Genomic DNA, 26,120 nt, shown 5'->3' with positions numbered 1-26,120 from the left:
TTTATAACGCTCTAGGCTTCCTGCTGGAGCCCTGGTGGCACAGTGGTTAAGAACTTGGCCGCTAACCAAAAGGTTGTCAATTCGAATCCACCAGCTGCTCCTTGGAAACCCTATGGGGAGTTCGACTCTGTCCTATAGGGTCACTATGAGTTGGAATCCACTTGGAGGCAAGGGGTTTGGTTTTGGGTTTAGGCCTCCTGCTAGAGCCCTGGTGGCACAGCTGTTAAGAGCTTCAATGCTAACCAAAAGGTTGGCGGTACAAATCCACCAGCCTCTCCCTGGAAACCCTATGGGACAGTTCTACTCTGTCCTATAGGGTCGACAGGCAACCAGTTTTATTTTGTATTTTTAGGCCCCCTGCTAATTTGATTGCAGCAATCAAGTTCCCTCCCAGCCCCAGGAGAGTGGCAGTGTTCACATGGATCAGGACACCAGAGTTCTTTTCTAAACAGCTTTATTGACCAGATGAGAAGTCAGCTTGAATGCAGCCCTTGTCAGCAGCCTTTCGATCAACAGCTCCATACTGTTGTCCATCTAGTCACTGGGAGCAGCCAGCCCAGCCCCTCCCCTCCCCTCCTGCTGCTCCTGCACTGGGGCCTGGAAGGCTTGGGGGGATGTGGCCAGAGAAGCTTCCCTGGAGATGGGTGGAGTGGAAGGGGCAAGGCCCTGGGTTGGCAAGAAGGCCCTGAGGACTGGGTGCTGAGGGAAGGGGTGTTCAGATGAAGACGAGGCTGTGACTGCCGCCCTCCCCATCTGAGTGTCAAGCAGGCCTGCTGGGACAGAGTGGAGCTGCCAACCTCAGGGCTAGGGTCAGATCTATCTACCCTAAGGTTTGGGCCACTGGTAAAGATGAGTGTGTGTTGGAGGTGTTTCATTAGGGACGCCCTTCAAACAGGAAACTAGATGCCTAGGGGAGTCAGATGATATCCTGACTTTGGGGACCTTAGACCTAGGTTGTCTCCTCCATCTCCAAGGTGGGGGGGTGACACTAATTCCACACAGACCCAAAGCCAAGGGGCCTAGAAAAGCAGGCACCTCCTGTGGTCCATGACCCTGAATGTACCCTCTCTCCCTCCCCCTAGTGACTCCCCAAGCTGGGGCTCCCAGACCTGTTCTGAGGGACACCAAGAAGCCCACCCTCTTTCCCACAGAGGAGAATCTCAGGAATTCAATCAACCATGCTCTTCCCCTGCCCCACTTGGTCCTGCTTTCCTCCCCCTCTGGTCTGTTGCTGCTGCTCCTCTGAGCTCCAAGATGGGGGCTCAGGTGTCTTGCCCGATTGATGACGGGCACTCAGCCTAAAGGCTAAGAACAGGGGTCTGTGGGGCAGGGCACGGGGAGAGGGCCCTGTCCCACCTAGATTCCAAAACACTGAGGTCTCCTGTGGGTGATGTCGTTGGATCCCCAGCAGGGGGAGCCCCTTGATGGTGCTGGGGCCTCAGGCAGACACCCAAACCAAAGGGACCCAGAGGCCCAAGTTCAAGTCATTAGTGATGTGTGGCAGGGCTGAGAAGGGAGTAAGAATCCTAGAAGTCTCCGAGGCTGCTGGGAAAGGGATGGCAATGCAAAGCACTGAGTGGGTAGGGGACAGCAGGCAGTGGTGGCATCACTCGGAGTGGACCAAGGCCCCGGCTCCTTGTCCAAAGCCAAAGCCCTTGGGCCCGAAGTTTTTAGCATAGCATCCTGTAAAGAAAGGAGAGGGGTAAGACATGCTCCTCCCGCCACCAGCCATACCTCCCCCTCCCACTCAAGATACCCCACCCCTAGTGCCTGGCCAGAACTCTGGAGGAGAGTCCCCCCGTGCCCCCTTGCCCTCTCCAGCACCCCCAATCCTAGTCCATACTTCATTCATTTCCTCTGTCACTGAAATTATAGGAGAAGCGCTATCTGCTACAAGAGCCTGGTCTGGGAGTTAGGAATCCAGGTTCTAGCCCCATCCCTGCCCCAGTGTGTCACATGACCCTAGCCAAGTCACGTTCTCCCTGTTTCCTCATCTGGGAAATGAAGGTCATCCTAGATGCTCTGGAATTGATTCTGAATGAAATGAGTTTACATTTAGCAAGGGTGTAACTACTTTAGGTCCCCTACTCCCTCGGTCCCCTTGGCCCCCCAACTAGAAAGGTGAAACCACCCACCTTTGCAGTAAATGTCGCCATCCTTGTCTGCCAGGGTGGTTGACTCAAGGCCTTTCCCACACTTGGCACATCGGAAGCAGGACTTATGCCAGGACTGGGCAGAAAAGAAAACAGTTAATGCTGACTCCAGTAACTATGGTCCCCCTCCCCCAGGCTCACTCCTCTTGAAATAACCATGGTGGAGGAGCTAAAGACACTTCTGAAGTCCACTCAGCTGCTGCTACTCAGAAGACATGGTCCATGGTGCCAGGCAGTGGAGGAGCAGGCCAGAGGCCACACACCACTTCACATCATCTTCAAGGAAGTGTTGCCAAGGCTCCAAGGTTGGTGGTATCAGCTGTACCACAAGCAGCAGGCGAGGTGGTGGGATTATCACCAAGGTAGCTGTGCCCCCATAAAATAAACCAGACCAAACCCATTGCTGTTGAGTCAATTCCAATTCATAGCAACCCTATAGGACAGAGTAGAACTGCCCCATAGGGTTTCCAAGCAGCACCTGGTGGATTCGAACTGCTGATCTTTCAGTTAGCAGCCGTAGCTCTTAATCACTATGCTGCCAGGGTTTCTGTATAGGCAGGGCCAAGCCAGCCTTCTCCAGCCCCCTCCCTGGTGGTGGATTCATGGTACAAGCAAGGGCTTCGGAAGTATCCAGGCATTGCTGCTTTTTAGCAGCACAGCTCTTGGCAAGTTTCTCAGCCTCTGCAACTTCTGCATCTGGGAAACCTGTCTGCCTACTTGCAAAATCAATGTGAGGACTACATACGTAAACCTAAGCTGTCTGGCCACACAGTGGGCTTTTTAAAATTTTTTTGATTCTCCCAGACCTGCCTGGTCTCTGAAGTCCTAGAAGTGGATGCCATGTTTGCCCAAAGGCCACCACGGCTTGGAGATTGGGGGTGGCAGTATTTCCCTCACTAGGTGGTTGTGAGGATTAAATGACCTCACCCTTGTAAAGTGCAGATCACCAGGCCTGGCAGAGGGGTGGCCCTGAGACAATGCTGTCTATTACCACTTTGAAGGCGATCAGGTCTATGAAGTAAGTGCTTTGCACTCAGCAGGAAAAGGCTTAGGGATGTAGATTCTCCGGGGGCCACAGAAGACCCTTTTTAGTTCCAAAAGGATCCCCGAGGCAAGACAGAGTCTTCGGGAAACGGGCTCCCAGGGGAAATCAGGGCCCAGGTTTGTAAACTGTGATGGGATCCTGCACAGCCAGCAGACTTCTCAGCAGCCAGCTCCCATCAGCAACAGCTGAGCAGCTGATAGTCGACAGCTCTGCTGAGCCTGAGAGAAGCAGGGCGCAGGCGGCAGGACAAAACAAGGCTGCCACCGCACAGCCACCAGTGCCCAGGTTGGAGGGCGAGAGGGGAAACTGGATCCTCGGCACATTTGCTCCTCCTTCGAGCCCAAGGGTAGAGGGGTCCAGGCAGCTGAGAGCGGGAGACCTGGGTGTCAGTCCTCCTCTCAGCGCACTGTGTAGCCTCAGCAGGCACCCTGTCTTTGTTCCTCCTCAGGAAAGCAGGGGCTGCTTCAGCAACTCACCAGGCTGGAGAAAGGCCAGATCACATCCAGAACACCAACCACCCCTCACGTTGCCCACCCACCCCTCAAAATAAGCTCCATCCCATAGTTCACTCATGCAGCTCCTAAAAGTACTTCCTCCTCCTCAATATCTCTTTCTTGGCCCAGGCAAAAGAGAGGCGGGGCTTCTCCCACAAGCTTTTTTGCTTGAATGCAAAATTCTCTTGGCTCTACTCCTGAGTAGTACTGCCTTAACTTTAACGTATATCTGTCTAGGTGATAGAAAGACCGATTTTTAGATATATTTTATAATTTTCTATTCTCATCATGAGACATAGCAGAAAAAACACCAGCTTAGTAGTATTAACAATATCTCCTGTTTTCATGACCCTGGGTAGTACAAACGGTTAACATGCTCGGCTGTTCAAGTCTTCCCAGAGGCGCCTCGGAAGAAAGGCTTGGTAATCTACTTCCGAAAAATCAGCCATTGAAAACCCTATGGTCTCAGGAGACATCTAGATCAATTGGCATATCAAAACCCATATAGACAATGCTCTACACCCTGCCTTGGTGGGTGGCAACTGGGTTTTAAAAGCTTGAGAGCGGCTATCTAAGATACAACTATTGGTCTCTTCTCGACCACAGGAAAGAAGAATGAAGAAAACCAAAGACTCAAGGAAACAATTAGTCCAAAGGACTATTGGACCACATGAACCATGGCCTCCACTAGCCTGAGACCAGAAGAACTAGATGGTGCCTCACTACCACTACCCACTGCTCTGACCAGGACCACAGTAGTAGATCATGGACAGAGTGGGAAAGAAATGTAGAACAAAATTCAAATTCATAATTAAGACCAAGCTTAGTGGTCTGATAGAGACTGGTGGAACCCTGAGATTATGGCCCTTTGTTACCCTTCATACTTGGAACTAAAATCACTCCCAGAGATCTCATTATAGCCATATAATAGACAGGCCTATAAAATGAACAGTAATACCAGTGAGGAATGTACACCTCAGAACAATCAACTATACGAGACCTAAAGGACAGCATTTGCCCAAAAGCAAAATTCAAAAGGACGGTAGGGGCAGAAAAGCTGGGTGAATGGACACGGGGAACCCAGGGAGGAAGGTGGGAGAGTGCTGACACATTCAGGGGTTTGCAACCAATGTCACAAAACAAGCTGGGTATAAATTGTTGAAATAGAAACTAATTTGCTCTGTTTCCAGCAAAAAAAAAAAAAGAAAGAAAAAGAAAACCCTATGGAGCGTAGTTCCTGTCTGACACACATGAGGTCACCATGAGTCTAAATCAACTTGATGGCAACTGGTTAACTGCTTACCTTTTTTTCATATCATTTAATCATTGGCAAGCATCTTCCACATATCTCATTTTAACCTCACAACAATCCCAAAAAGTAGAGAAAAATAATACTAACAACAGTTGGCCCATGCTGAGCACATACCAGGCGCTGCATTGAGCATTATAGGTGCGCTCACTCATTTAATCTTTGAAACAACCTGGTGTGTCAGGGACCATCATTCGCTCGGCCTTACACGTGCAGAAGTGAGGCTTAGGAAGGTTAAACAATTTGTCCAAGGTCACGCAACTTGTAAATTGCAAAACTAAGGCTCAAACCAGGTTCTCTAGAGCTCAAGCTCTTAATCACCATGCTGGGATTAATGATCTCTTCCCATTTTGCAGCTGTGGAAATGGGTTCAAAGAAGTTAAGTGACCCAAAGTAAACAGTAGTAAAAGTAAAGGCTTTGGAATCAGACAAACCTGGGCTTGACTCCTAGCTTAGCCCCTTCCTAACTAGATAATCTGGGCAAATTATTTAATCTTTCCAATTCTCAGTTTCTTCATCTGTAAAATGAGGATAGTAATATCCATCTCCTACGGCCACTGTGATGGTTGAACTGTGAACCTGATATGGCCGAGGCTTTGCATAAGTCTTAGTCCCCTGCCCCATTCCCCACCTCCTTCCTTAAGGTTGAAAAGCCTTGGAAGCCAATACCCAAATACAGAAAAGCTAAAGATAGGCTCTCAGCCCAGCTGTTCTACGAACTTGCTGTGTGACCTTGGCCAGGCCAGCCCTCTGTCCTGGGCCTCGTGTGGATGATCCAGAAATCCTCTGGCCATGTATCTTGAAGATCCTTCTGTGATTTCTGCCTTTGGTCTAAGACTGCCAACCCCTGAGGTCAACAATTTTCCCTCCTTTTTTTGACTTCAGCCTATCTGAGGGATACAATCAGCTCACCTCAGGACAGTGACACTACAGTGATTCTTACCGTGCAGTGGTGGTTGGGGTTGACTATCAGAATATTATGTGGAAGGACAAGCATGGCAGTTAGAAATAGTTTGGAAAAGCCTTCTGGGTGGATCTGATAGGTCCTGAACTTCTAAAATCTCTGCCCTGGGGGTTCATGGATTCAGGGGGTCTGCAGCCCATGAAAGGAGCCCTGGGGGCACAGTGGTTATGCGCTCCATGGCTAACTGAAAGGTCTGCGGTTAGAACCCACTAGTCATTCCAAGGGAGAAAGGTGTGGCAGTCTGCTTCGGGAGAGAGGTGTGGCAGTCTGCTTCGGGAGAGAGGTGTGGCAGTCTGCTTCGGGAGAGAGGTGTGGCAGTCTGCTTCGGGAGAGAGGTGTGGCAGTCTGCTTCAGTAAAGATCGCAGCCTTAGAAACTCAGCGCGGCACTTCTACTCTGTCCTATAGGGTTGCTACGAATTGGAATTGACTTGACAACAACAGGTGGGTGGGTGGTGTGCACCCAATGAAACAGAATGTATATGGATTTTTGAGAGGTTCTTAACACTTCTGAGACCACAGATCCTTTTTGAAAATCTGATGAAGCTATAGATCCTCTTCCCAGATAGAGACAAGTTCCCACAAAACCTTACATACAATTGCAGGGGGTTCATGGGCCCGCTGTGGTCGCCAGCACGAGAGATACACACTGCTCTTTGCCACCCCCATGAATCGTTCTAGTTGCTGGGTGCCGTTGAGTTGATTCCAACTCACTGTGACCCTAAGTGACAAAGTAGAACTGCTCCCATGGGGTTTCCAAGGCTGTAAATCTTTTTGTTGTTGTTGTTAAATAATACTGCGTTTGCAGTGAAAATTTACACAGCAAACTAGATTCCCATTTAACAATTTCTACACATCTTTTTCAGTGACATTGGTTACATTTTTCACAAAGTGTCAACCTTCTCATTCTTTCCATTCTGGTTGTTCTATTTCCAGTACCCTGGTTTCCCTGACTCATTACCTTCTCCTCTTTGCTTTGGAGTAATTGTTGACCGTTTGGTATTGGTAAGTTTTGAAAGGAGCATAGTGCTCATGGGTAATACTCTTTATTTTATGAGGCAATTTGTTATTTAGCTAAAAAGTGACCTCAGGGGATAGTTTTGGTTCAAGGTTTTAAGTGTATCCCAGGGCAATAGTCTCAGGAGTCCACTAGTCTCAACTGGTCCAGTAAGTCTGGACTTTTTAAGAATCTGAGTTCTGTTCCATATTTTCTCCCATTCTCTCAGGATCCATCTATTGTGGCCCTGATCTGAAGGGTCAGTAGTGGTAACTGGGCACCATGTAGTTCTTCTAGGCTGTAAATCTTTACAGGAACAGATCATCACTAATGAGTTCAGACCACTGACCTTTCAGTTAGCAGCCAAGTGCTTAGCCATTGTGCTACCAAGGCTCCTTCCCTATGAATTACCCATAGGCATTTAGTAATCACTCCTGTAGATAATGGTAATGTCACTGCACAGGAGTGATTTGAGCTCCCTGGAGACTGGCAGGCACAGGGACAAAGGGTTACTCCAGACACTCAGAAGGAAAAGGGTTAAAGCCCACTGAACAGAGCTAAGGTCAGGACTTGCAAAGTTCTGGAACTCACATCTCAGGAGGGTCTCTCACCAGCCCATCTCCCTCCTGTCTCCCCATCACGCCCAGTGGCTGCCTTACCTTCCCAGCACCAATCACCTTCTCAGCAGCATAGACGGCCTGGCTGCACCGGGGGCAATGCTCAGAGCCACCAATTTTCTGGGCAAACTTGGATGCATTGGGGTTGGTGGTGGGCCTGTGGCTAGGAGTCCTGCATGGGGAAGGACATGCAGTGAGATGAATTCTGATAAGAAATATGCATGGGGCTGCCACTGCAAAGGTATGACACCACCTTCACCTCACACCAGGGCATGGAAGCTGCTCTCCTAGCCAGTAACGAAGGCTAGGGCCACAGGGGACTCAAAGATCATCTCCCATTTTACAGATGGACAAACCAAGGCTCAGTATGATTTTTTTCCCACTAAAACATCATGCTTCCCTCAGTCATCCAGTTAAAACCCTCTGCATCATTTTTAAGATCTCATTTGTTAAGGATCACCTTCTGTTGCCCCCCATTCAGCAACAGCTCCATTATCAGATTCTTTGCAAGAGGAATCTGCTGACCAGTTACTCCCACTGGGGCAATGGCCTTGGTTGAAAAGTTGCTAACTCATCCGTCATTTCCGTCCATCCCCCCTGGGCTGAGGAACCAGCCAGGATGACTGCCAATAGCCACTATTTACCGGAAAGTCAGAGGTCAGCGGGTGCCAGGGAGACCCAGTGACACCCTGTGGCATTTCCAAGGAAGGAGAATGACTTCCCTCAGCAGGTATGAGAGGTGACAGTGCTGAGAGGGTGGTGTAGCAATGGCCTGAGCTGAGCCCTGGCCCTGGCTCAGATACTCACTAGCTGTGGGTTTGGGTTCTCTCATCCATAAAAAGAGGACACTGGACTAAATAATTCTTGGGGCCCCTCCCAGCTCTGACTCTTATAAAAACATAGGATGCAAGTTCCATGAGGGGTGAGCCTGGCCTATTCTATTCCCACTGTGCCCCCAGCTCCTCCAGTGGGCCTGGCATAGTGAGTGCTCCATAAGACCTTTTCAAAAAATGGCTTTCTGAGCCTCCCCCTGCTTAACCAAAAGGGACTGGAAATATGCCCAACACGGGGTGGAGAGGGGGAAGGATGCTTGAGAATAGGGGTGGGAGGGGATCCTTTACTCACTCCTCAGGCTTGATGCCCAGCGACTCCCCCTTGTCCATGCTCAATGTGCCTGCACCCTGCCCATAGCCATAGCCTTTTGGCCCGTATTTCTTGCCGTAGCAGGACTTGCAGTAGATCTCCTCACAGTGCACAGCCACAGTGGTGCTATCCAGATTCTTCCTGCAGACCACTGTGAAGGGGAAGGGAGGTATGGTGAGCTGAGGCTGGGGCGAGCTGCTAGCTCACTGCAAGTCCCCTACAACTGAAGCTCTCCTGGCAGTTTGCATACATCACATCGTGATCTTTCAGCAGCAGCTGGAAATGGAGGCCTGGATGGTCAATGAGCAGGAGAAAGGGAGGTGGGATCTGCAAGTCCCGAATGACTCTAGGAAGGCTGGCCATGCTGTGTCTCCCAGGAGTCTGCGCATGTCTCCCCAGGCCTCTACACTATCATATCTCACCAACAGTGCAGTGCACCCCAAAGTTCATAGGAGGGAATAGCCTAGGCCAAAGGAAGCTGGCTGAGGTCCCTCACACTGCCTTTGACAAACAGACGACTGTCCTAACAGGAGAGAAGAAAAAAGACAGGAAGCAAGAAGAGGGCAGGGTTTTCCTGCCTCCAGCAACAGAAGCTGGAAGGGACAATCTGTGCATGCTGGGGTTGGGGAGGAGGGAGAAGGTGAACAGATGCACCCAGAAGAACATCAGTTGATACATATTAAGTGCCCACCACCACGGGCTTTGAAACGAGGTGCAGGTCATGCTAACCACAACAACCGGCTGTGGAGTTTCTATTCCCAGAAATCACTTTGCCGCAGGATGAATTCGGGTCACAGGCTGGGAAGAATTCCCTGACTTCTGGGGTCAGAGATATTGGAATGTGATCAGCCAGAAAGCCCGTGGGCCTCATGTATATTCCTGTTCATCTCTTCAGAGCAAAACAGCTCAGAGCCTGGGGTCATATATCAAAAACGAAACCCATGGCCGTCGAGTCGATTACTACTCAAAGCGGCCCTGTAGGACAAAGTAAAACTGCCCCCATAGGGTTTCCAAGGAGCAGCTGGTGGATTCGAACTGCCAACCTTTTGCTTAGCAGCCAAGGTCTTAACCACTGTGCATCAGGGCTCCTGGGGTCATACAGAGGCAGACTGCCCAGAATCAAATGCCTATCTGTATGGCCTTGGGCAAGCTATTTTGCCTTTCAGCCTCAGTGTCCTCATTTGTAAATACAGATAATAATGCCTACCCCAAGAGGTGGTCATGAGAACTAAATGAAGTCTTACATGTAATGGGGACCGTGGTGGGGCGGAGGGTAGACTGGTCCAGGCCCCAAGCAATCATATGTTTCCAACCCCCAACTACTTCTCTCGAGAGGCTCAACTTCATTCTGTTTATTTCTTTAGCCCTCACCCTGCCATTCTGATTTGGTTCCACGAAACTCTTGAAATATTGGGATTCAGTGTGTCCAGTTGGACTGTATCCTCAAATGTGTCTTTCTAAAGATGGAAACCTAGGGACACCGAGGGAGACACCATGCCTCTTGCTTCCCTTTGAGAGGCTCTCAGCTTGGCTCCTTGAAGTTTGCCATCCTCTTGCCTTTAAAGGATCCGGTTCTCTGCCAGCTCCTCTCCTTGCCCTGGGCCCCAGGTTAGAAACTTTAGACCAAATAAGGACCCTCTTGTCCTGCCCTCGGAATCCCTACCTCATTCCAGCACTCTGGGCAGCCCAAATACGGAACTTCCCATCTCCTCCCCTGGGGTTTGGCTCCTGGGAAGGAGGGAGAGGGAACAGCAGGCCAAGGGAACAACATTCCCTTCTAGGGTGGGAAGTCAGGAGTTGGCCTGGAATTGCTTCCCGTAAGACCCAAATGAAGCTAGGAGTTCTGAGGCCAAAGGGAAGACAGAGAGCAGAGACAGAGGGCTGGGGAAAGAGGTCCGGCTAGGCTGGGCTCTCCAGCAAGGGACCCAGGAGCTCAGCCCACAGGAGACATCAGAGCCTACAAGTTGACAGGCTCCTGATCACAGGCTGATGGCTCCCCTGCCAGGCCATCTGAGCCCTGACTTTCAGATAAAGTGCTTCAGATAAGACCTCCCTGCTCGTTTCTGCTCTGCCTGGCTTCTCCCAGAGCCCAGTCCTGTCCATATACTCACCTTCAACTCCCCCGACCCTGGCCTCTCCAGGCAATGTGGCTGGGGACTCTCAGCTCACTCCTGGGCTCCACCAAAGTCTCAAGCAAGGGGAATTTTAAATAAAGGTGTGAATGAGTTTCTACCAAATCATGTTAAGCCAAAAAAAAAAAAAAAAAGCTTCGGTTGTATGCATGTGTTGGGCAAACACTCTCCTAGATGCTGCCTGGTTCCGTGGGGCCTTGTGATGCTGTTTGGAAATTTGGAAACACAGGGGACAGACAGCCTCAGGTGAGAAGTCAGAATCCCCCAGCCCGCCACCCCAGGATGGAGACTAATTCTCTCTGCTTCTGGAAAACGAAGGCCCACAAAAAAGTCCAAGAGCAGAAGCTGACCCAGGCCTGACTCCAGCCCCTGACTTCCAGACCTGGTTGTTTTCTGCCTTTCTGTGGCTCCTTTCAAGTAGGCCAAGCATGTCAGACGAGGGAGGTGAAAGCCAACAGTAAACCTCAGCCTGCAGGTGAAGAGACCCTGGTGTCAGAGGGTGAGCATGGCTTCTGTAAGCTTCACCTGAGCTCTTGGATTCTGCTACCAGCCCAAGGCCAACCTGCTGGGTCCAGTTCCACCAGCCTTCATCACAGGGTCTGGACAGACCAGCTCTTCATTTCCAGGGCTGGCTGCTCAACCCTGCAGGGGCCCCAGGAGGGACCTGGTTACAGTTCAGAGATAGGCATGTGGCCTCAGGGCAGGCCTCCAGCACAGAGCTGAGCTCTCCCAACAGCCTCTGAGCCACACCAGCTAATGGGAACTGGCTGTCCCTACTGAGACCACAGGGTGTGTGGCCCGCCCTCGGCCCTCTCAATCCCCATTCCCAGATCAAAGGTGAGGCCCAGAGTGAAGGCAGTTCTCCCCTGGCTTTGTCTAGTATATCACCCCATCTAACTCATGCCCTCCCGTGGTCCACAGGAAAGGGAACGCGGGTGCCAAGCTGAGTAGAATCAAGAGCCAAGGACCCGAGTGGTCAGAGGAACTTCTTTTGGGGACTCACCTGGGCCCGCCCAGCAAGGGGTTGACCTTACCCTCACCCAGGCCCAGCCCCTGCTAGACTCTGCCTTACTTAGGAGGGAAAGTCCTTGGATTCTATGGGTTATCGTGAATTCAGCCTAGATACTTATCACACATTTATTAACCCCAAAAGAGAAGTGACCTTTCTTCCATTCACAAACAAATCTTTGTCAAGAATCTAGGGTGTACTAGGTGTTATTCTAGGCCGCAGGAATAGCAAGTTGTGGAGATGCCTCAGACCCCTAGGACATGTGTAGCACTAAGCGGTTCACTTGTAGCTCTGATGTCCAGGAACAGGGCTGGCCCTGAGACCCCGGAGAGACGTGAGAGTGTTCCCTATGGCTGTTCGTTACACAACATCTCTTCCCAGCCTTGCTCCCCAGCCTGACGTCCCACAAGCGTTTCTAATCCTCAACACCCCCTCATGCCCTGCCCCAGGCCCTGCTCCTTCCTTCCTATGCCACCCCCTGAATTCCTGACTCCCCTCAACAGCCTGACCAGCCGCTACTCCTCCACAGTCAGGGCTGCAGGCGGGAGGCCTCCTCAGCCACAGCTGGTCACTTTTAGTTAGTAATTAAGCAACATTCTTTAAGAGCAAGGAAAAGGGCCCTTAGGTCTCCAGCAGCCTGGGCCCTCTTCCCCGGCCAGGTCAGCGCCAAGCTCTTATTCCCTCTGAAAAAATAAATGCCTAGGAAATTCGTAAGTGGAGTGAACAGCTGATAACAAGATGCTGTTTCTGGCCTCCTCTACAGGCTGGAGGTCAGCAAAGCTCCACCAAAGCTCATTTACACCCCATTTATCAGAGGCACCTGTCTGGGCTGTGACTCCAGGCAGCGCCCCGGCAGGGCATGGGGCCCGTGCTGGCTTTGGGCTGATCCGACCAGCAGCAGGTAGAGACAGGTGGACATCCATGATCGGGCGGGCGATGGCCCATCTGGATCCTACTGTGGAGCGCAATCCCCTGGAACAAAGGAACCATTGGCCGCTCCTGACTTTGCTTCACGTGATGTAGACAGACGAGATTACTTCCTGGATCTCTCAGAGGGGCGGGAACTTCAGCCCCTGTGAGGTCTCCTTTGCCTCACACCATCTTACTTCAGTGCTCTGTGTTTGTGTGTGTGTGTTTGGGGGTGGGGATGCCTGCCGTTTATTGAACACTCAGCAATGCTCTAAGTGCTTCATTTGTTTTACAAGCTCATTTCATTTTAATTCTCACGACAACCCCATGAGGTAAGTATTCTCTCCACTGTAATAACGAGAAAACTCACCTGGAGAGAGACTGAGTAACTTACTGGGTGTTACTCAGATAATGAAACCCTGATCTGGCTGACTCCACAACCTGGTGCTTAACTAAGGCATCCTGCTGCCGCCCACTCTTCGCCTGCCCTCAAGGAAGCAGCCTCTTCTTCTAACGCAGACCTTCTGCTATGATCACAATAAACTAAATCATTTAGGAATCTGGGGAGAGGCTTTCCAAGCTGCCACTTCCTGGGTGCTATGAAAGCATCCCCTTCCCACTCACCCAGGCTCCCATCAGTGTAGCTAGCTTCATAGGGTTGGGATTCCTGGTCAACCTGACTGCTCTCAGTTGCTTAATGTCTTTGCTGGTTCTCTTTTCTTCTCTTTTTAGTAGCAAAAAATTTGCCATTTGAATCATTCTTAAGTGTTCAGTTTGGCGACATGAATTTCATTCACCATGTTGCATAACCATCACTGCTATCTAGTTCCGAAAGTTTTTCATCACCCTTAAGAGAAACTTGGTGTCCCTTAAGGAACAACTACCCACCCCCCGGCCAAGGCCCTTGTCACTAACCACTAGTCTACTTTCTGTCTCTACGCAGTTGCCTATTCTAGATATTTCCCGTAAGTGGGCTCCTACAATATTTGTCTTTTTGTGTCTGGCTTCTTTCATTGCACATAACTTTTCAAGGTTCATCCCCATTGTGGCCCATATCAAAAAGTCATTCCTCTTTTGGCTGATGACAGGTGCAAATCTCGCCCTGGGTCATTGGCTGTGATGTCAACATACTTTGTGTCCCATCTCCCCCTTGGCCCAAGCTGAGCAGGAATGGAAACGAGAGCAATGGGCTAATTACAAGCTGCTGAATTGGGAAGAGTCTAGATGTCCCCCTAAGCCCAGCTTCATCATAGGGTTGTGGCCTTTGTTGCCTTTTAACAAGGGATAATTTGGGTCCAAAGGTCGGTGAAACTTTGGGCTAAATGTGATTTCCTCTGAAATGATGGGAGTGTGGCAAGGAAGAGAAAGAAGAGTGAGCTGAGTGGAAAGTTTTCCTAACCAAGTCCTCACAGCTTGGCTCTCAGCCCTTCAGTGCCCACCACACCCACCAGCCCTGGCCAGTCCTTCCCCTTAGAGAGCAAGAAAGTAGCTTCTGAACGGAACAAAGACGCTCTTAAGTGTTTCCCTCCCAGCTGTGCTTCAGCCAAATGTCAAGTTGTTTACATCCCATGGGACCAGCTCCCTGGGGTGCTGACAGGCCTAGTCTGTGGAGACGGGCCCAGGTCCCTGTCCCCATGGCAACAGCAGGGCCTGGGGCAGGGTACTCACTGCACAGGAAGCAGGATTTATGGAAGCTATTGCCTTCGCACTGAACCTCTTCGGCAAAGTAAACCGATTTTTGGCACACTCCACATTTCTTGCCTCCTCCCCAGTTCGGCATTCTGCAAAAGGGACACAAAACTGGGAATTAATTTTAGAACATAGATGAAACATAGATGGCCCATGAGGGAAATAAGACATACAGAGACTGAGAAGAAGGATGGAGGCAGGACTCCTATGGGGCTGCCAGCCCACGTCCAGCACTTCTTCCTGCTTGCTCTTACCCATGTCCTCAAACCTACTACTTATGGGTTTCCTCCTCCAATCTAATCAACAGGTATTTATTGAGCAACTACAATATTTTCAACTCTGTGCTAGGCACTCTTTTTTTTTTTTTTCTGGGAGTTTTTGGTAAAAGTTTGCACAGCAAATCAGGTTCCCATTTAACAACTTCTACGCATATTGTTCAGTGACATTGGTCACATTTCCTGCATCACGTCAGCATTCTCATTATTTCCGTCCTGGTTGTTCCATTTCCATTATTCTTGCTTCTCTGCCCCCCACCCCTTTGTTTTAGGGTAAATGTGCTAGGCACTCTTGTTGTTATTTCCTGCTGTTGAGTCGATTCCAACTCATGGCAACCCCACACGTATCAGCGTACAACTGTGCTCCATAGAGGTTTTTTCCGAAGCAGACTGCCAGGCTTGTCTTCCGAGGTACCTGGGGGTGGATTCAAACCACCAACATTTTGGCTAGCAGTCTAACACTGAACAGTTTGTGCCACCCAGGGACTCCTTGCTAGGCACTCTAAAGGACATAAATAAGCGTAAGATGCAGGCTCTACAAAGGAGGCTGCAGTTTCGGTAAAAACGAACCATCTATGACTACACACACACATCAGCACGGACGAATCTCATCAAGATACTGTGAAGCAAAAGAAGCAGCTAAACCAGAGTTTGTATACCACAAATCCATCTGTGTAAAGTTCACAAACAGGCAAAACAAATTCATACCATCTACGCGTGAACACACGGGTAGAAAAGTTATACAGAAAAGCAAAGGAGTGATTATCACAAATGATTATCTTAGAAGTAGTGACCTGTAAGAGAGGGAAGGACTGTCATTGGGTGGGGACCGCCAGGGGGCTGCCAAGGCACTGATAATGTGGTCATCACTCTAGAATTATTCTTTTGAACTATACTCACAGGTTTTACACACTCTTTTGTATATAAGACATATCTCACAGAAAAAAGGTGTACAAAATAGTGCAGGTGGCAGGCATGCAGGGCACAGCTCTGGAGCTTTAGAATGCGTTAGAATCAGATGGGGGCTTCTGCAAAATCAGATTTACGGGTGCCTCCTCAGATCTGTTGGATCAAAACCTCTGAGAAGGCGGCACAGGAACTCGCATTTTTAATAAGCCCCGCAGGTGAGTCCAAAGCAGGCGGCCTGGGACACACTTGAGATGTTCTAGGAATTGGTTAGGAACTGAGGTCTTGATGGCAGACAGGTTTGGTCCAATCCTGATTCCGCCTTGGGCAAGGTCCTCAGTCTTTCTAAACCTTGATTGCTGTGTCTGAAAAATGGGGATGAAAATAGAAGCTACTTCATTTCTGGACACTAAATGAGATGTGGCACATCAAAGGTACAGCACAGCGCCTGGCATACGGTAAGTCTCCAATAATCAGCAGTTAGTATTATGAACACAGAAGGCCACAGGTCAGTGCCTGGTTAAGGAAAGAGCAGCACAGAAGGTAAATGCTATAGGAACTTGGAGGAAGAAAAAGCCCTTAAGCTGATGGGATCTGCTTCTCTCCTTCCAATTCACTCACTCGCTTAACAGACATGGCTGAAGGAAGAAGATAACCTCTAGCTCTTTAGACAGAAGTTCATGTGTAGGGCAGAGACCGGGTCCTAGTGAACGCGCTGCAGATACTGACGGATGCTGAGGTAGCCCAGACGTGGTGGGTAAAGGAGGACACAGCGTGCTAGGGAATGAAGCGGATGGGTACAGCAAAAGGTTTCGGGGGGGAAAAAATCCTGATCTGAGAGTTTCTGGAAGCAAGTCCCTCCTTGCCCCTGCGTGAGCGGAGGAGCAACTGGCTCTGGGGGTTGTTATCAGAGGGTAGACAGTCAGTCTTACAACAGCTGAGAGACAAAAAGAAACTGAGTCTGTGATGACATCATTAAGCCACTGAGTTCAGCCAGCCTGAAGTTCAACCTATCTCTGAACTCTCCCGATTCAAGGCGACCCCATGTGTGTCAGAGTAGAACTGTGCTCCACAGGGTTTCAGTGGCTGATTTTTTGGAGACAGATTGCCAAGCTTTTCTTCTGAGGCGCCTCTGAGCGCACAGGACTAGAACCTCCAACCTGTCAGTTAGCAACCATCGACTTCCCTCTGCCTTGCTGTTGTCTGTTGCCATGGAGTCTCTTTTGACTCATGAAGATCCCGTGTTTGCAGAGTAGAACTGCTCCATAGGGTTTTCAAGGCTGTGACCTTTCAGAAGTAGATGGCCAGGCCTGTCTCCACCCATGACTCCACCTCACACGCTATCACAGTTGGAGTTGGTGATGTCATCACTGCGCTCAGCGCCCCCGCCGAGTGCCCAGCCCAGGGCCTGCACGTAGACAGCACTGTGCACAGTTGGGGGAGGCTACCTGAGAGGCTGCCTGAGGTACAGGGCTGGAGCTGGGCCCGCTGTGCTCTCCCAGCTGGGAGTGCACACTGACACTAGCAGGGCCATAGCCCACAGCGTCAGCGGTTTTCCCCTCCCAGGTCCTGGACCACAGTTCCTCTGGCTTACACACATCACTGACGCACCACAGGTAGGATTTCTCTAGCTGCACACGACCTCTCTACCTTCCTCAGATAAGTCATGGGGCCTGAGCTCCCAGATCTTCAGGCCAGTCCCCATTCCCAGCCTCTGACACCCCAACTGTTCCTTCGGCCCCTTTCTGTGCTGAGGCCTCCAGGGGCCAGCTGCTCTCATTGAGCAAGGGCTGGGCTCTGCAAAGCCATGTGATGTGATGGACAATTTGATAAGAATAGCAACATGTGACAGGCATCACCGGCCGTTAAACCCTCACCAATTTCCCCCTTCTTTGTTACTGTTGTTAGGTGGCGTCAGGTTGGCTCCAACTCATAGCAACCTTATCATGTATAACAGAAAGAAAAGCTGCCTGGTCCTGTGCCATACTCGCAATAGTAGGTATCTCTGAGCTCACTTTGGACATGTTATCAGGAGGGACCAGTCCCTGGAGAAGGCCATCATCCTTGGTAGAGAGTCAGCAAAAAAGAAGAAGAGCCTCAATGAGTTGGATTGACACAGGGGTTGCAACAATGCTCTCTTCCTTGCTACAGAACCTCAATTATATTCAGGCAGTTACCCCTCCACCAAGTGACTCAGGGGAGGCCCCTGTCCTCAGCTCCAGGGGCAGAGCCTGAGTCCCTTAAGCCAACATCAGTGACTCCATTCCCCTGCCAGTGGCTGGTCCAGGAGCGGGCTGGGACACTGAATGGGCCATGTCACTTCTGGCCAGTGAGATGTGAGGGAAGCTCTGCTTGGGCAGCTTCTGAGAAAATGTGCTCAGTCATATGGGGCCACACAGGCACTCTTCCCCCTCTGAGGTGACTAGACATGACCTCTGGACTTCTGCAGGCAAGGCACTCCAAGTGACAGACTGCCATTGATTGAATGTCTACTGTGCTCCAGACAGCTTACAGATTCCATCTCATTTCATCCTCACCACTTGGAGACAGAGAATATATGCCCACTTTACAGACAAGGAAAACGAGGCTCAGAAAGGCTGGGCAATTTACTTGCAGCTACACAGCTATTTTTTTACACAGCTAGAAGAGGTAGAAGTGGGATTTGAATGCAGGTCCGGCCATTTCTAATCTTGTCACCCCAATCATCATACTGCTGCCCTATGGTATTTAAGAGTACTGCCCAGTACCTGCTCATGGTGGGCAATAGGTACACCAATGCTGGCTCTCCTTCCAATCCCCTGAACCAGCTAGGGACATACTCCATGCCCCTAGGAACATCCCCAACGGTGGAAAGTTCCCCTGATCACGTGGTTGTGGGCCAGTTCCAAGCAATGTTTTGTTCCCCAACACAAGAGCCCTTCTGCCTCTGGGGGAGACCCAAGCTTCGCACAGGCCTCCCCTTGTTCTCCCTGGCTGCATGTCAGGGGCCCACATCCAGCAGGGCCCCAGGGAATCAGGAACATGGACAGGGAAATGGGTGAAACCCAAGGGTTTGCCAGTGAGAAAAATCTGCCCAGGATGCTTCTCAGCTGGGCCATTCCTTTGAGCTGGGCCATTTGGTTGAGGGTCTCTCCTCAGGAGCCCAGTGAACAGGCAATGGCCCTAGCGACTAGAGATGGAAAATAATGACTATGTCCACTGCCAGGAGGGGTCTCAGGCAGGCTCTGTGGGTGGGCTCCTGCCCCTCTCTGCCCACACAAACACCCCCCAGGAGACCAGTCTGTGGGGAAGAGTCAGCTGAGAGAGCCCTGGCCACCTCATTCCCTGCAAGGGCGAGGCTTGGCCTTCACTCCACCCCTCCTTTCTGCCCAGCCCTTCTTTTCAACAGCTAACAAATCCTGTCTCCAGGCTGAATTGCCTTAAAAGGAAACCTGTTTCTCAGCGTGTGTGGAGTGCCTAGGGGGAGGCCTGGCGCCTTCTTAATCTCCTTACCATTTCTAGGGGAGGGCAGTCCTTCCAGCAGGAGGTTGTGGCAAGAGAGCTTCCCTAGTTCAGAGCCCAGGTCACAGAGTTCAGTGTCCAGGAAAGTGGATGTTGGAGTCAGACAGATCTGGGTTTCCTCCTAACAGAACGGTCTTGGGCAAGTTACTTTCCTCTCTGAGCTTCAAGTTCCTTGTCTCTAAAATGGGACCAGGAGCTCCCATGGCACCGTGGTTAAGAGTTTGGCTGCTAACCAAAAGGTCAGCAGTTCGAATCCACCAGCCACTCCTTGGAAACCCTATGGGGCAGTCCTACTCTGTCCTATAGGGTCACTATGAGTTGGATTCGACTTGACAGCAAGGTTTTTTTTTTTTTTTTAAATGGGACCATGTTGTTGTTGTTAGGTGCCGTCAAGTTGATTCCAACTCACAATGACCCCATGTGACAGAGTAGAACCGCCCCATAGGACTTTCTAGGCTATATAATCTTCACAAAAGCAGTAGGTTAGAACTGCCAACTTAACCAGCGCAGCACCAGGGCTCCTTAAATGGCACCATACATGCCTCGAAAATGGTTCCAAGGGTTAAATGACAACGTACGTAAAGTGATGGCACAGCGACTGGAACACTGTGAGAGCTCAATTTTTATTGTTAAGTCATTGTTCTGATTACCACCACCAGGACTGGCCCGGCCAAGCCTTAATACCACCCAGATGTGGGGCCAGATGTTTACTCTCTTTCCCAGCAAGTCCACACCTGGAAGGGATAGGCTTGAGGAGTAACGTGCCAGATAAAATAAAAAAAAAAAAAAAAAATAGGGACCAGGAATTCCTGACTTAATTTGTCAGCCCAGCTAATGAGTCTGGGACAGGTTACTTGCTCATCCTCTGGGGTGTAATTCCCTCTGGCTACTCGAGTCCATAAGCAGGGCCATCTGTCTTTATATCAAGCTCCCTTCTATATTGCTCTGCTGATGAGTGTTTGGTACATCATTATGCCTTCTGTAATCATATTATCCACCTACTGGGTTTGGAGTGGGCTCTCTTCAGTGTTACAGTCCTGCTGAGGATTGCCCTCTGTGTTCCGGCTTGTCCTACTTCACTCTGTTGATAATCTCAACAGAGAATAGTTTGAGTTTTCTGCTGAATGGCTGGAAATATCTAGTCAGCTGTTTACCTGAAATGCCAGGATCCTCCAGGCTGGCTGGAGGGTAGGAACCCCTTCTGATATGCGACAAGCTACCCATCCAGCCCTTCCTATCCAGCTGTCCCATTAACAGCTGTATCCAGATCCTCAATCTTGAGAGGAGAGATTCAAGATGGCAGCTCTTGTAGCAGCCGAGTGAGGAGCAGACACAGGGCACAGATGCGCATGCTTACCCCAAATCCAGCGAATAGGGGATAGGTTCAGTTTCAAGTTTAAGGAACCGTCTCAGAGGTGCATAATCTCCGGCAGTGCCTGAAGGAGATCTCATCAAGCCCTTGACAAACCATGCCAAATCTTTATTTCTCCAGTGGAAAAATCTCTTTCTCACATTCCAAGATCTCTTGTTCCCTGGAGCCAAAGAGCAACTCTTGGGCCAGGGCTCCGGCCCCCACCCACTCGGTCTGGTAGAGCCCCATGGAGTGTTTGCCTAATTGGAAATGTGCTGCTCGCATTACCTGAGCTGTTTGGTATCTGGCCAGGTACACAGGAGAGCTGCAGTTCTTTCCAACCCCACAACTCAGCCCCTTCCTCCATGCCCCCCATAGCAGGAAGGCAGCCAAGGAGAGACAAGAAAGGAGGGAGGCCCCAATGGTCAAGGCTCGGAGCCCATGTTCTGGAGGTGACACCTGAGAGCCCAGGAAATACACCGCCCCTGAATGTAAATGTGATGGCCACTGGCAGGGGGAGGACCGGCAACACTGCGGGAGCAGAGCTGGCTTGGACGCTGATATGGAGGTGGTGCCAGCCCAGCCTCAGTTTCACATGCCCCACCACAAGCCTCACTCTTTCTTCAGAACCTTGTACTTGACTCACTTCTCTGAGAAGTTAACCAGCACCACAGAGCTATGATCACTCCATATCCCATAAAAACAAACGAAAAAGCATGTGCTGCCGATTCCAACTTACAGTGACCCTATAGGACAGAGCAGAACTGCCTTATAAGGCTTCCAAGGCTATAAATCTTCACAAAACAAACTGCCACGTCTCCTACAGAGTGGCTTGGTGGGTTTGAACTACCAACCTTTGGTTAGCAGCCGAGCTCTTAACCACTGTGCCACCAGGGCTCATTCCATGCCCCACAGTACCCCAGAACTTGGCCCATCATTCTAGCTCAGCTCTCTCTCTGTAGTATGAGCGTTCTCTTTTCACATCCATGTCCCATGGCCGTTGTAGAACCGAACTCACAAGGGCAGCGTTACGTCTCTTCATTTCTCTGTTTATCCCCTAATATCTTTAAGGGCTCTCCACCTGTGAAGCTCAGAACTCTGAAGGTCAACAAATGTAGAAATGGGGTCTATGAGTCCTTTTAAGTATTTCAAAACTACTACGGAAATCCTACATTATAATAAAGCCTCACAGGCTAATTAGCAGATCAAGTTTCTTTGCTTTTATCTGGAATGAAGTCAACTTAGTGTGATTAACAGCTAGTTATGCCATGCTGAACAAAAAGGTCAGAATGATTTTTCTTTGATTAATTTTTTAAAAATGAAAACAACTAGTACTCAGGTCTCATAAACATGGGTTGTTTGCAGCTGACATCTTGGTAAGCACCATCCCACGCCACCCCTGTGTAATGAATGCTGGGTACTCGGGACAGGGAGGACTTCCCATTTCTTCCTCCCACTTTACTGGTGAGGAGCCAGATGCTGCCTTCTGACCCTTGGGAAGCCCTGGAAATGTGCAAGTCCTGAAATGCTAGCTGCCTCAGTATTTACACACTTTACCATACATGGGAATTACTCAAGGCTGATGTCAGACGAATTCCTGGGGAGCTGCGTGGTACAACCACGTTATTACCAAATCAATTCCTAACAACTGGAAACAGCAAGCAAAGCACCTCCTGTCCTGTCAGAAGCCAGGACCCCCTCCCCTTCCCCCAACACCAGGAGCTCCGCTGCCTCTTTTTTTTTTTTTTCCTTTCTTCTCAAGCAGGCTCTTTTCTAAGCTTCTTGTCTTTCATACACACCTACCCCCAAAATTCAAACATGCATCAGACCCTGTGAAAGCATACTTATTGGGATCCGGGTACTAACTTCAGGGGTCCTCTCTCCCCCTTCCTGGCCAAGCAGCAGAGTAAAAACCTAGAGGCTGTGAGTTCTAACCCCGACTCCATCCACATTAAAACTGGCAAAGCCATATTCCCCAAACAGTGCATAAACCACTGTGAAGCACCTGGTAAAGCTAATGTATTTCACAAACGGTAGATACGTCCTTAGTGAGTTGATCTGGAAAAGGGAAAACATAGAGGAGCAAGAAAAACAGTAACAGAGGGAGGGTTTTGAAAGCAGACTGTTTGAAAAGCAACTCCAATATGGACCAATTGCCATCTCAGGCAAATTACTTGTCACCTCTGAGCCTCAGTTCCTTTATCTGTAAAATGTGGGAACATCAGTACCTACTTGACAGATTGTCCAAGGTAATATGTGAAGCGTTTAGCAGGTGCCAGGCACACTGCAAGTGCTGATATCTGCTTAGTGTTGTCTTAAGGAAGGCCAACTCTGTAATGCTCATTGTACAATGTTGTGTCTCTAGATAGTTCCCAGTACCTCTGAGTCATGGCAAACGGCTGATTTAGAGGAAAATTCCCCTTATTCTCACTAGCACCTCCTTGGATCTCAATATGTTTAATGCATGTCTCTTCATAGTCCTCTAGCAGGCCAAGCTTTCCCCATAAACCAGACTTGCATAAATATTTAGAACTTTGGCAGCCTACCACAAAAGCCTTCCCAATTTGCTTTCCCCACCAGGAGATCTAGGAATAACAACTTGCCGTTTTGACCTCACCTGGTCCTCAACACTACTCACATGGAAAAACTGGCTAGCAACTATCTGTAAGTTTTCAGTAAAGGCAAGTGGATGTCCAACTGGACAGCTCAGCTCAGCTCAGCTCAAAGTCTATGACTATTTCATTCACTCACCAAATAGTTACTGATCACCAATCAAGGGCCAAATACTCCACCCCCAGGAGGCAACTCTGGCCCCTCACTACTGGCTCCGGAGAGAGAGATTTGCAATTAAAAAATAAACCACTGAGGCCAGTGATTTCAGGTGCTAAGGCGGACCAGAGGCAAAGAGGCCGTGGCACCTCTGGCTTTCACACGCTATTGGCAGCTCAAATGGAGAGCTGGTGGGCTCCCTCTTCAGTTTCTCTCCTGCACCCTCCCCACACCTCTCAGTACTTGGCATCTGAGGCCTGGCAGACAGTTCTCTCCCTCCCCCACCTCTGGCCTACGCCACACCCTCCGGAATAAACTTCCTTCCCTGTCTGACTGCCCTCCACCCTGGATATCCTCTGAGAGGCAGAGGGTCATTCACAGGGAGACTGAGGGGCAGGGAGACTAGATTCGGGCAAGAATGGGATAAATGCTACGTATGAAGTATGACCAGTGGATGAGGGTTGAGGACAGCCTCTGTCTCAGTGGTCCTGGGCCTCCTGACACCCCTCCCCCCTTCCCCCTCCCTCGGAGAATCAGGAAGCAGCAGCTGAATAAGAGCAGGAGAAGCTCAGCACCCCTCTCCCCATATCTGACCTGGGCGAAATCAGCAATCTGTACTTCAAGATGATGGAGAGAAGCAGCGCCTTAGGCCTCACCCTCTGGGAAGGAAAGAGCTGGGTATGCAGGACCAGGAAGAAGGCAGTAATTGAGTGCTACTATGTTTGAACACCTGCTACCCGTTGCCCGCCAGTTGATTCTGACTCATAGTGACCTTGATGATACACTCCCTGAAAGAAAGTGAAGCACTGAGAGGTTAAGTAACTTGTCCGAGGTCACCCGCGTAGCAAGAGGCAAATCCAAAAGTCAAACCTAGGTCTTTCAACCTTCCAATCTGTCACCAAGATTCCAAGCTGTGTCTTCATGGTACGCTTTCTACCAGAGCCCAGCAGTAGATTTCTTGGTGCCACTGTGGCAGGATCTCAAGCAGGGCACTCAGAGTGGGGAGGGCCTGCCCATTCATTTGTCCCAAAAGATGAATGGCTGGAGGGAAGGGCCCACTCCATTGTTCCCAGCATAGACCCGGTTCCTGATGGCAACAGCACAAAGACCAAGGAACATGGAGAATATTCTCAGGTCTGTGAGAGGGATAAAATACCGGCCTCAGAGGGTTGCTTGCTGGGTAATAGGTTGCACCGTGCTTTAAACATCCTCCTTTCTTGCTCCCTCAAACCGCAGTGCTCAGGGACTAGGGCCACAAAACGCTCACTGTTGGCTTTTCCAGGTGTCTGTAATCGTCCCCATCTAGCATCAAGACTTGGGGTAGGGAGAAGTGAAAATCTCTTCCCCGCCATCTAGTTATTCCGAAAGTCTGAAAACTCGCACCTGCGCTCAGGGACACAGATCCCCAAGGCCCGCTCATGAAGCCAGATGTTTCCCTCGCCCCACCCGCGGGCGTCTTCTCCCTGAGCAGGAGGGTGAGGGAGGGGGTGGCACGGATGCCCTCATCTCCCTGTCATACAATGACCGTCAGTGGCGCGCAGAATTGCCGATTGTTCTGCTGCGGAACCTGCAGGCGGCGGGGGGAGCCAGGCCGCGCCGGGTCGGGGACTCGCGGGAAGCCCTGGGGTGGGAAGGGGCCCGGTGGCTCCTGGAAAGAGGAGCTCGGCCCGGACTAACAGCGGCCCCTTGTCACAGCTCGGTCCGCCACGGCCCCTGCCCGCGCCACTTTCCGGCCAACTTTCCACGCAGCTACTTGGGCCGCCGCGGGGCGGGAAAGACCAGCGGGCGCCCCCTGCGTACCCAGACGCCCGTACGGCGAGCAGCCGCAGGCGCAGAGCCGGGCCAGGCTGGGGCCGGGGCGCCCGCAGCCCAGGGGGTTGGGGCCGGGGCGCGCGCAGCCCAGGAAGCTGGGGGCCGGGGCGCCCGCAGCCCAGGGAGCTGGGGGCCGGGGCGCCCGCAGCCCAGGGAGCTGGGGGCCGGGGCGCCCGCAGCCCAGGGAGCTGGGGGCCGGGGCGCCCGCAGCCCAGGGAGCTGGGGGCCGGGCGCACTCACCTGGCGGCTGGCTCGGGCGGCGCGCGGGCTGGAGGCGCTCTCGGAAGCAGCGGCTGGGCGCGCCGGCCTCCGCGCAGTTTTGTTTCGCTCTGCGGAAGGCGTGTCCCGCGCCACGCCAACCAGTGCGCTTTGCACACTGCACCACACCAGCTGATGTCATGGCGCGAAGCCCCGCGGCGCTGCCCCCCTAGGACCCGGGACAGCCCGGACGGCACCGACTCCAGCGTGCCCGGCGGGCCCGCGCTGCGGCCCCACTGTGTGCGCTACCGCCCGGCAGAAAGGACGTGCAAGGGACTTCTCAGGGCTTTCCTGTCAGCCAGACGGGAAGGCGGAGACGTGAGCTGAGAGGCAGAACTGTGATAAACTCTTTCCTCAGAGAAAGAGGGGTCACAAATTTACATGGCCACCTGGTAGGGTGTGAAGGACGCATCGTGGGCGCCAGAGTGAGACACACCAGGCTTCTGATCTGCCCTTTCCACTTACCAGCTGGGGTCTTGAGCAAGATACTTAGCTCCTTTAGGCCTTAGGCTCCTCATCTGTAAAAGGGGTATAATCCACAGAATGTTGCGGAGGTAAAATTCCTTCAGCAGTGGGCCGGCGTGATTTAAAACAACGATAAACAGTTGTCGTGCAGTAGATTCCGACTCATGGCGACCCTATGTGTCACAGTAGAACTGTGCTCCATACGGTTTTCAATGGCTGATTTTCAGAAGTATGACACTCAGTAAGTGTTAACTCCCTCTTCCAACAGCTCTTTTTCCCTCAGCTTTCCCCCATCTTCCCTGCTACCCGAAAGAACACTCCACC

General features: G+C 50.9%; 1 protein-coding gene across 1 annotated transcript; it reads right to left on the bottom strand.

The window, feature by feature from the left end:
* Window positions 1-437: 437 nt before the first annotated feature.
* Window positions 438-25,435, bottom strand: CSRP1 (cysteine and glycine rich protein 1). Its single transcript, XM_003410217.4, has 6 exons — window positions 25,314-25,435; window positions 14,439-14,551; window positions 8,703-8,871; window positions 7,620-7,749; window positions 2,136-2,229; window positions 438-1,683 (listed from the first exon to the last, which is right to left on the bottom strand). The coding sequence occupies exons 2-6, from the start codon at window positions 14,548-14,550 to the stop codon at window positions 1,607-1,609; spliced, it is 582 nt and encodes a 193-aa protein (XP_003410265.1). The 5' UTR covers window position 14,551; window positions 25,314-25,435; the 3' UTR covers window positions 438-1,606.
* Window positions 25,436-26,120: the final 685 nt, after the last annotated feature.

This window comes from Loxodonta africana, chromosome 20 (genome assembly GCF_030014295.1).
Source record: "Loxodonta africana isolate mLoxAfr1 chromosome 20, mLoxAfr1.hap2, whole genome shotgun sequence".
Classification (NCBI taxonomy): domain Eukaryota; kingdom Metazoa; phylum Chordata; class Mammalia; order Proboscidea; family Elephantidae; genus Loxodonta; species Loxodonta africana.
The sequence above is the reverse complement of the archived record's forward strand: the minus strand, read 5'-3'. Positions and strand labels throughout refer to the sequence as shown.

Bases quoted from the DNA above. Each gene is read 5' to 3' on its own strand.
- CSRP1 (XM_003410217.4), bottom strand. From the start codon at position 14,550: ATGCCGAACTGGGGAGGAGGCAAGAAATGTGGAGTGTGCCAAAAATCG. The intron at 2,230-7,619 runs GTAAGGCAGCCA...TTTTCTGCCCAG, and splicing joins AGGTGATTGGTGCTGGGAAG to TCCTGGCATAAGTCCTGCTT. The intron at 1,684-2,135 runs GTGGGTGGTTTC...CTTTCTTTACAG, and splicing joins TGGCGACATTTACTGCAAAG to GATGCTATGCTAAAAACTTC.